Genomic DNA, 10000 nt, shown 5'->3' with positions numbered 1-10000 from the left:
GTGCAGTTTGTGGGAGCGTGTGTATTAGTACCAGAACCGCTGGAACAAAACAAAATACCTTCCTTATTGTCTACTGTCTCAGCCACTGCGCTGCCCAAGGGTTGGTCGGTGGAGAAGGTCACATATGACGACCTTGACAACACGTGCTCCACGCGACCCTGCGCAGAAACGGAAGTGTGCGTTCCTGATGGAAACTTGCTGCGTCAGCACAACTGTCTTCCGTTCCCGGCTAGCTGCGGGGCACCGAGAGCTGTGGACAAAGGGTCGTGGGATGTGACGGGAACTCTGCAAGGTGACGTAGCGACATTGACCTGTGACGCTGGCTACGAGCTGATTCCGGGGTCAACGTCGGAGATGACGTGCGCTGTGACGTCACGTTGGACACCGTCAGTTCCTGCCTGTCGGGTGGTGAGCATGACGACTCTCTTGTGTCAAAAAATAATAGTAAACATTGGACTTGAACATTATAGTGTTCACGAAAAATTATATTACCGTATTTCTCCTCAAATATTGTTCGATGATTTGTTGCGAATGGCTCTAGCAATCCGTAAACAATCGAACCTCACCTCACAATTTTAGTTTTTCACGCGGACATTTTTATTTTTTAAGAGCTTGGAAGACACCGACACAGTGTATGCAGGTAACAGAAAATGTGCAGCGCTTTACTGTATGGCAGCGTGGCGGGGATGTAGCTCAGTCGGTAGCGCGCTGGATTTGTATCCAGTTGGCCGCTGTCAGCGTGAGTTCGTCCCCACGTTCAGCAAGAGATTTATTTCTCAGAGTCAACTTTGTGTGCAGACTCTCCTCGGTGTCCGAACACCCCCGTGTGTACACGCAAGCACAAGACCAAGTGCGCACGAAAAAGATCCTGTAATCCATGTCCGAGTTCGGTGGGTTATAGAAACACGAAAATACCCAGCATGCTTCCTCCGAAAGCGGCGTATGGCTGCCTAAATGGCGGGGTAAAAACGGTCATACACGTAAAAGCCGTGGGAGTTTCAGCCCATGAACGAACAAACAAACTGTATGGCAGCTTGCTTTCCCCAGCGAGGAAATAACCCTAATTTGCGTGGTATTGTCCCAAGTGGATGTACTGTCCATAAGTGACTATAAATGTGTTGTTGTAGGTTCACTGTTACGTTATGTTGCTAGAATGTATATTTATATTTGATGTTCGAATAGTATGTTGTAATGAATAGTTATTATGTAAAGCGCGGAGAGCTTAGATTCCTGCGGTTTGCCCTATATAAGCTGTCATTATTATTATCATTATTAATTTCATGTGGCGACGTCACAGGGCTTTACAGTACATAACCTTTAATTTACCTTACTCAGCTAGAAAGATGAAATTCACTTGTTGATTTCGATGCTTGTTATTCTCTCGGGTGCCTGAAGATTAGCTCAGCATAACTCTCACTGATAAGGCCTTAGATTTCATTATTTTACTGGCCAAATTTTATATTTACAAATGTAAATGGAACTCTGAAAGACCAGTGCTTTCGATATTCTTGAAATGTTTGAAAAGTAGATATTTATTGGACAAGTACAAGGGGGGATTAGCAGAGGATAAGTTTGACCGCCTCTGGCAACCATATTCTAACCTGGTTTCATGAAAATTGTCCAGTACTAGGCTCTACTCCTCCTCCCTAATTCGTTAACAGTATCTTGATATATATTCTGTTGTAAACTTGAATCTTGTAGTAATCAATATTGTTTAAAGGTTTAGTAGTTGTTGTAGTCAAACGGTCCTATACAGTGCCTCTTTAACTTTCTCCCTCTCTCTCTCTATTTCTCTCTCTGTTCTAGATCATTCTTTCTATGCATGTTGTAGGTATGAATGTGGCGATGTGAATTGTGACGTAATGTATAATGTGTTGTAAAAATTTTTTTTAAAAAATGAAAAAAATATTACAGATAAAAAAAAAATAAATCTCTTTCTCTCATACACTTCAGTCGAATACAATCATTTACAGCGCTTACTTCCCTTTGTTTCTCAGATCTTAAAACATTTGCTCTGCCTCATTTGTTTAAGATGTGTACCTTGGCAACATATCAAGGTTCAATCTCGGCTTCAGGCCCATGCGACGTTTAAGATGTGTACCTTACTGTGGCCATATATCAAGGTTCAATCTCGGCTTCAGGCCCATGCGACGTTTAAGATGTGTACCGTACTGTGGCCATATATCAAGGTTCAATCTCGGCTTCAGGCCCATGCGACGTTTAAGATGTGTACCGTACTGTGGCCATATATCAAGGTTCAATCTCGGCTTCAGGCCCATGCGACGTTTAAGATGTGTACCTTACTGTGGCAACATATCAAGGTTTAATCTCGGCTTCAGGCCCATGCGACGTTTAAGTTAACACATAGACCAAATAGCCTGGACCGCCAACTCGTCACGTGACCCTTCGAGGTTACGACTCCAGCTCTCTCTCGACTTTCAGGGGCGCGTCACGTCCGGTTTGAAAGGCCAGCGATTCGAAGACAGTGGAAAAAAAGCACGCTCCAGTTATTTGTGACAATGGGAGGTGACAATGAACTGGATTTTCCAAAACTCCAAACTAAACTTAACAAAACTTATCGAAAAACATGTTCCATATGCACTTTTGCTGAGTTTATTTTAGCATTTTCAGAACTTACCTCGGCAACTTCGATAATATCGTCCATGTTTACAATCGACACCGGATATGACGCCCCCCTGATTTCTGAAAGGCCACGAGAGGCGCTACCTCGTAATAGAGAGATAGAGCGGAGAGAGAGCTAGTTGGCGGTCCAGGATAAATGGTCTATGGTTAACACAATACACTGCCAAGGCCAACACAAACATGTTGGTTTACGGTAACCCGACCGACCCTTTTTTTTCCAACGACCCTAAAACCTTTTTTTCATTTCTCAAAAACAAACTGTTGGCACATTTTGCGAACCGTACCGAGACTAACACTTCGAACTCGACTAAATAGTATAAATTAAAAAACAAACACATACCTACCGTCCTTATGTGTTTTGGTCACGTTACCCTAAATCAACATTTTTGTTGTTGTTGGCCTAAATCACACACCCAAACACACGGCAGACTTCTTCTTGTCGTTCGCTGTTAGATCGTCAGTCCGGACTGCAGGGCGAAACGTGCTGTCCTCTCCAAGTCCTCTCTGGGGCCGTATAGCTTCTTTTGTAGCGCTGTCTCCTCTGGCCAGATGGTGTCCCTCAGAGCACTGTGGTATGGACAGGCCTGCAGAATGTGCTCTGCTGGCTGATTCTTGCCACACGGACATAAGGGGGAGGGAACTAGCTTCAGCTTTGTGGCCATATGATGGTTTAGTCTGTTATGTCCAGTGCGGAGTCTGAGTAGGACGACTTGTTCTTCACGTTGGAGCAGGTGGTAGTCATCTTTCTCCGCCAGACAAACACGGCAGACTGATCTACACTCTATCGTTTACAACAGTTTGTGTTGTTGTTTTTAGGTGTGTGAAAATGGCGGATCACGAGATGGGTACAGGTGTCTCTGTCCCCTTCAGTACAGCGGTACTTCCTGTGAGCGCTACATTCGGGGTGAGACTTTGTTCTTCTGTGAAGAGAGAGAGAGAGAGAGAGAGAGAGAGAGAGAGAGAGAGAGAGAGAGAGAGAGAGAGAGAGAGAGAGAGAGAGAGAGAGTGAGAGAAATATATATATATATATAATATATATATATATATATATATATATATAGAGTGAGAGAGATAGAGAGAGAGAGAGAGTGAGAGAGAGAGAGAACTCAGAAATGGTTTACTGTGAAGCCATAGGCCCATATACAGAAGGGGGGGGGGGGGGGGAGGGGGAGGAGATCGAAACAATCGATGTATGTGTCGATGTGTGTGTGTGTGTGTGTGTGTGTGTGTGTGTGTGTGTGTGTGTGTGTGTGTGTGTGTGTGTTCGCTCTCATATCTGTGTGTGCCTGTAAGAGTCTGCTCGCATGCATATGTGTATGTGTGCGCGCGCTCGCGTGAGTGTTTGTCGGTGCGTAGTATTTCAATACGACAAGAACATCCGAATACACCTCTAACTCTCTCACCGTGTTGTCAGACTGCACGGAAGCGTACAGCAACGGATACAACAACACTGACCTGAACGGGCCTTACAGCATTCAGCCACGCGATGCCCCCACAGCCTTTCTGGTGAGTTTGTGTGTGTCTCACTCTTGTTCTTGTGTGGTGATGTGGCCTTAAAGGTGGTCGTCTACATTTTTGCTTTTTTTCTATAATCTTATGGTTAGATTTTGCTAAAAAGTTATGTCAGATGATGAATGAACCATGGGGAAAAAAGTTATAGAAAACAAAATAAGATTATGTAAAAAAGATTTTATTTTTGGGTAGCGTGACTCACGCTTCCAATATTTTGTTTTCTGTTTGCTGAGAACATGTGCTTTGCCTAAAAATACTGACCAATCAAATTCATGTCACTATGCTTATAGCCACGCCCAAACAAGTGCAGCAACAGTTTGACACTGGAGCGCTGTCCACGCTTTTTTTAAACGCACGAAATGCACGGGATTTGAGAGGAGTTTTGGGCTTGGCATTTTCCAAATACGCTGGAATACTACAATGAATTTTCAAACGGCTACACTGGCTTCGTCTTTCCTGATCGAAAGGGGGTGTATTGTTGATATTTGTAGATAATAGACTCTGCATTTTAATGGTCAAATGGCGATTTCGGTATAAAAATGTAGACAAGGACCTTGAAGGGTACGAAACAAAAATGGGTCTCACCCAATTGGATGAGAAGAAGCCGCGGGGTCTGATTGATTGAAATCACAACACATCTCAATTTCAACCAATCCGACCTCGCAGCTGCATCTTTCTACCTAGTTGGGTGAGACCCATTTTTGCTTCGTACAGCCCAGGACGAACCATAGCTCAATTATGTGCTTTGGGCACCTTCGAATAACATTACAAGGTATTGGCCCTCTGCTCAGCCAATATTAGCCTTATGCTTGAGTCCGGATTCCTTATGCAAAATACTGTACATATGTCATAATATGAAAATTGAATAAAGTTTTGTTTAAACCAATAGATACTCTATTATTATTGAGAAAAAAACACCCACCAATAACCTAGCTACAATTCTTGTTATTCTCTCAGGTGCCAGGAGATTGGTTCCGTATAACTCTTGCTTACTCCATTACACATGTCGTTTGTATTTGGAACGCTTACTTCCCTTTGGTTATTTGATCTCTAGCTACAATTCTTTTTTTCTTTTTTTTTTAAATTCTGAATGTTGGAGCGTCAGCAGTCTATCTGATTTTGGATTGCAACAGGTACTTTGCCTCTTTGAGTGGGGAGGAGTGACGGTCCCGTTTCGCCGCCAGCACGAGTCGTGGGAAAACCTGGACTGGGCCGAGGCAAAAGCTGGACGCACAGGGAACCTCGGCACGGGACCGGATCCCTGGGATTTCTTCGCGGGCCTGGAGAGCCTTCACTACCTGTCGCACCAGGCTGAATACAGTGCGCACGTGTCTCTGTGGGGAGGGCAGGACGGCGCCGGTGTCTTCTATCAAAACTGTACCATCGGGGATGAGAGCTCGTCATATGCTTTGACTTACAACGTGTAAGTCAGGCTGATGTGTTCTTATGCTTTGAGTTACAACGGGTAAAATCGTTGCGTTCTATCAACACCTCACTGATGGGGATGAGATATCGTCTTAGTTTTGAGTTACAACGGGTAAGCTCGTTGTTTTCTCCTTAGCATGACAACTTGCCTCCGTATTAGCCCGGCTAGGTGAAAACTCGGACAGATGTAAACATGGTACAAACTGTTATTTCCAATCACCTCACCATCGGGGACGAGAACTCGTCTTTTGCTTTGAGTTACAACGGGTATAAAGTCAGGGTGATGATATGGAGGTTGCAGAGAGGTAGATTGGATACTCGGTACTAAACCGGGTCACTTCGTCGTACAGCTGTAACATAATTTTATATTGAGCGTATTCACCCCCCCCCGCCCACATTGTTTGTTGCCTGATTCAAGTCCTTGTCCTATGCCACTCTTTGTCTTACGTCTGTCTTTGTCCAATGCCATTTTGTTTTTAACTACGTCGATCATTCTTTGTCCTGGGTCTTTTGTTCTCCTTTTTCATTCCTTCGCCATTTTGATTCTTTTGCCATTTCTATAATTTATATCGATCATTCCTTGTCCTATCTCATACCTCGACCTAAAACTGTCATTCCTCATACTATGCCATTTCGTGTTAAATCTTTTCAATTTGCCGTTGGAATTGTTGTCCTGCGTTGGCTTTGTCCCACTTTTGCTAACTCACAATAGCTAATCTGGATTTGGCTGGCTTGCTTTGAATGCTGGTAAGTCGTTGCCATTCTGTAAAACACAATAATCGCTGAACATGATTTTAGGTTGATTAACTAATTGCGTTATTTATAATTCTGTCATTGCGGTCGAGGTGAACAATGAACGGCGAAATCTGTGTTTAATGTTATATTTTGGTAAAAAATACAAATAACATTTATGTATTCACCAATTTTGGTCAACACTACTAATACCATTTATGTATCCAGCCACGTTATGTTTTACGATTGAACACAACACAGTCGGCCTCTTACGTCACATGGCTCAAAGAAAGGACGTTCAATGTTAAACTGATATCTTCTTCTTCTTCTTGTCGATCACTCAGATGGAAACGCCGGTTCTCCGCGCAAATGTTGCCGTGCGCTGTAGGTCGTCCAGACAACTATACCGTGACGCAAAGAGACTGGACTTACTATACAAAGAGAAAGACAACACATTACAAAACAAATGAGACAAAAGGGATGCGGGGTTATCCCCCTTGTGTCGTCTGCCGTCTGTTACTTTCGTTTTGACGTTGTTTTTTTCTCAGATTGTTGATTTTGTTTCTGTCTCGCGCAGGTCCTATCCACGAGAACACACTCCTGGAGACGACGGTTTCCAAGCATCCAGCCCGCTTTCCTTCTCTACCCAGGACCGGGACACGCACGGCTGCGCCGGTATAAATGGTGCCCCAGGCTGGTACGGGCCGGACTGTACCGAGTACAGTCTGTTTGCCAAACCGCTGACCTGGCCTGTGCTGGGTATTGATATGTCTTTTTCTGCCTTGGAATTCCACTGGAGCAGGGATGGCGCTTTTTACGATGGCGTACGTTGATGGTAGAGCAGCGAGGGAGGAGGATGTAGGCTTAACGACATGACGAGGTTGTTGGCCTGGTTATAGGACAAAACGATTTCTGCATGATCACTCTTGACGTCACTGTCGTCAATTGTAAATTCTTAGGCAGAGTTGTCTTTACAAAAAGGCATGATGACGTTACGCGGGACTAGACTCCATCCCCACACTGTTTGTTGTTGGCTTTTTTTGCTTAACGCCCAGCCGACCACGAAGGGCCATATCAGGGCGGTGCTGCTTTGACATATAACGTGCGCCACACACAAGACAGAAGTCGCAGCACAGGCTTCCTGTCTCACCCAGTCACATTATTCTGACACCGGACCAACCAGTCCTAGCACTAACCCCATAATGCCAGACGCCAGGCGGAGCAGCCACTAGATTGCCAATTTTAAAGTCTTAGGTATGACCCGGCCGGGGTTCGAACCCGCGACCTCCCGATCACGGGGCGGACGCCTTACCACTAGGCCAACCGTGCCGGTCCCACACTGTTTGACATTCATATATTTATAATATATTGTAGAAGTAAAGTGTATGATTATTTGCTTTGGAAATTGTGTACAGAATAATGTATTCATATGTATGTTTCTGTGAGGCGCTAAGATTTGCGCCATGTAAGTATCCTCATTATTCTTATTAACGTTCCCCTAATCAGCCTAAAAGGTGAGATTTTAGGTATAAAGTAAGCCTCCTTACACATTCAATAATGTGTCACCTAGTGACGTCACTATTTCCTGATCTTTGAGATTTTTGAAAAAAAAACGTTCTAGGCAACCACCTGAATGACACTACAGTTGTTTAGGAAGATGCCGACAGCAGTTACACAGACATACCGTTCTGTATAACTGCCTTAAAAATACAGTTCCAATAAAAAAAGTGTTTTATTTTCCTCATAAAGTTGTGTTGTTGTAGGTTTGTTGTTCCTTTGCTATGTTAGGATTGTATATGTATTCAATTAGGTGTTTATTCCTTTAGTATATGCTGTAAGAGCGGAAAGCACAGAATTCTGCCGTTCGCGCTGTGTCAGCTTTCATTATTATAATTCATTATCGTTATATAGCACCTCAATTATGCAGTGTTTGCCATACTGTGTGATTTTTGACTTGGTTCGCAAGTGAATAAAAAAAACCAAGGATAGTAGGTAATTGGAACGTTTATTATTGACAACAGAAAACGTTACATTTACTAATAAGTCGACCCATAGGTCTCTGAAGTAGACAGAAAAACAGACAGACAGACAGACAGACAGACAGACAGACAGACAGACAGACAGACAGACAGACAGACAGACAGACAGACAGACACTTATGAAACAGATAATGAACTTATCTCAATATCGTGTGGCTACTCGCTTTAATTGCAAAATGCCGGCGAAGTAATCACAAAGCCAGATTTAAAGTAGCCACACGATCTTGAGATAAGTTCATTATAAATTACAAATTACATAATAAACATGTAAAGCAACCAATAAGACATTTCAAGATGCAATTAGAATTTTTTGCAATGTTTGAAAATTTTTTATAACAAATAAATATTTGTGTATATACAAATGTTATTCGTGCATTATATAGAGAATTATGTTGTTTAATACAATCAGAGAGTACAGTGATATTTCGCCAGCTGCTTAATGATATTTCTTACAAGTTTTGCAAGAGAAACAGCATGTAATGTTCCTTGAATGATTGATCATGGAGTTGTAATTTCATTAGAGAGAGAGAGAGAGAGAGAGAGAGAGAGAGAGAGAGAGAGAGAGAGAGAGAGAGAGAGAGAGAGAGAGAGAGAGAGAGAACAAACACCAATAACGGTTGATAAAGAAGATCTAAACAGTTACACTGACTACGTCGCATTTCAAGGATTGACGTCACATGTAAGTAGGGCAGGGAGGGTTAGTTGTAACATGTTATTGTAAGTAGGGTAGCGTACTGTTAGAGAGAGGCTAGATGTGTGTGTGTGTGTGTGTGTGTGTGTGTGTGTGTGTGTGTGTGTGTGTGTGTGTGTGTGTGTGTGTGTGTGTGTGGGTTACAACCAACCCCGCTCTGCCGTGCTGCCTGCTTTCACCATCACGGTGCGCCATTGTGTTGTATTGGTAAAGCGACTGCATATAGATGATAGAAAAGCGCCTGGATTCTCTAATGATTGCCAAGGCAACATATTGTCATTCTGTGGGTCCTTCAGCTCTGTTTTGTGGCACAGTACCATGGTGTCTTTCCGTCTTAATCTGCGTATTTGTTAATCGATCGATTCTACTTCTTCTTCTTCGTTCATGGGCTGAAACTTTCACGTGGATGTTTTACGTGTATGACCGTTTTTATTCCGCCATTTAGGCAGCATACGCCGATTTCGGGGGAAGCATGCTGGGCATGTTCGTGTTTCTATAACCCACCGAACTCTGACATGGATTACAGGATCTTCTCCGTGTGCACTTGGTCTTGTTCTTGCGTGTAAACATGAAGTTGACCTTGGAGATCGGACAAATCTCCACCCTTAACCCACCAGGCGGCAGCGGCCGGGATTCGAACTCACGACCTTCCGATTAGGAGGCCAATATCTTATGCACTACGCCACTGCACCCGTCAATCGATTGGTTAATGTACACGATAAAAGTATTTGAAAAAGCAAAGGTAGGGTCTAAAGTTGTTAATGATTGTGTTGCTGATTTGTAAAGACTGATACAAAGGACAGCAATGGAGTGTTTCCCTCCATTCATAGGAGCGATGACACTTGCCCGAGGGAAGAGACGAGGAAAGAAAGGCGACAAGAGGTAGGCTTTATTCTATAATATTAAAAAAAACAAAGGTTTAAATGTTTGCTTGTCTTTTGCCTGACAGCGACTGTCT

At 43.4% G+C, this 10000-nt stretch overlaps 1 protein-coding gene across 1 annotated transcript in view; it reads left to right on the top strand.

The window, feature by feature from the left end:
* The window catches only part of LOC138972971 (fibrinogen-like protein A), a 9208-nt gene extending 33 nt beyond the window's left edge, over positions 1 to 9175 (top strand). Inside the window, exons 1-5 of the mRNA XM_070345627.1 lie at positions 1 to 408; positions 3460 to 3547; positions 4058 to 4149; positions 5289 to 5578; positions 6890 to 9175. The exon at positions 1 to 408 is cut by the window's left edge and continues 33 nt beyond it. Coding sequence (XP_070201728.1) covers positions 355 to 408; positions 3460 to 3547; positions 4058 to 4149; positions 5289 to 5578; positions 6890 to 7145 — 780 coding nt within the window. The 5' untranslated portion in view covers positions 1 to 354 and the 3' untranslated portion in view covers positions 7146 to 9175. The remainder of the gene's footprint in view (positions 409 to 3459; positions 3548 to 4057; positions 4150 to 5288; positions 5579 to 6889) is intronic.
* Positions 9176 to 10000: the final 825 nt, after the last annotated feature.

Source organism: Littorina saxatilis, linkage group LG8 (genome assembly GCF_037325665.1).
Source record: "Littorina saxatilis isolate snail1 linkage group LG8, US_GU_Lsax_2.0, whole genome shotgun sequence".
NCBI lineage: Eukaryota > Metazoa > Mollusca > Gastropoda > Littorinimorpha > Littorinidae > Littorina > Littorina saxatilis.
The sequence above is the reverse complement of the archived record's forward strand: the minus strand, read 5'-3'. Positions and strand labels throughout refer to the sequence as shown.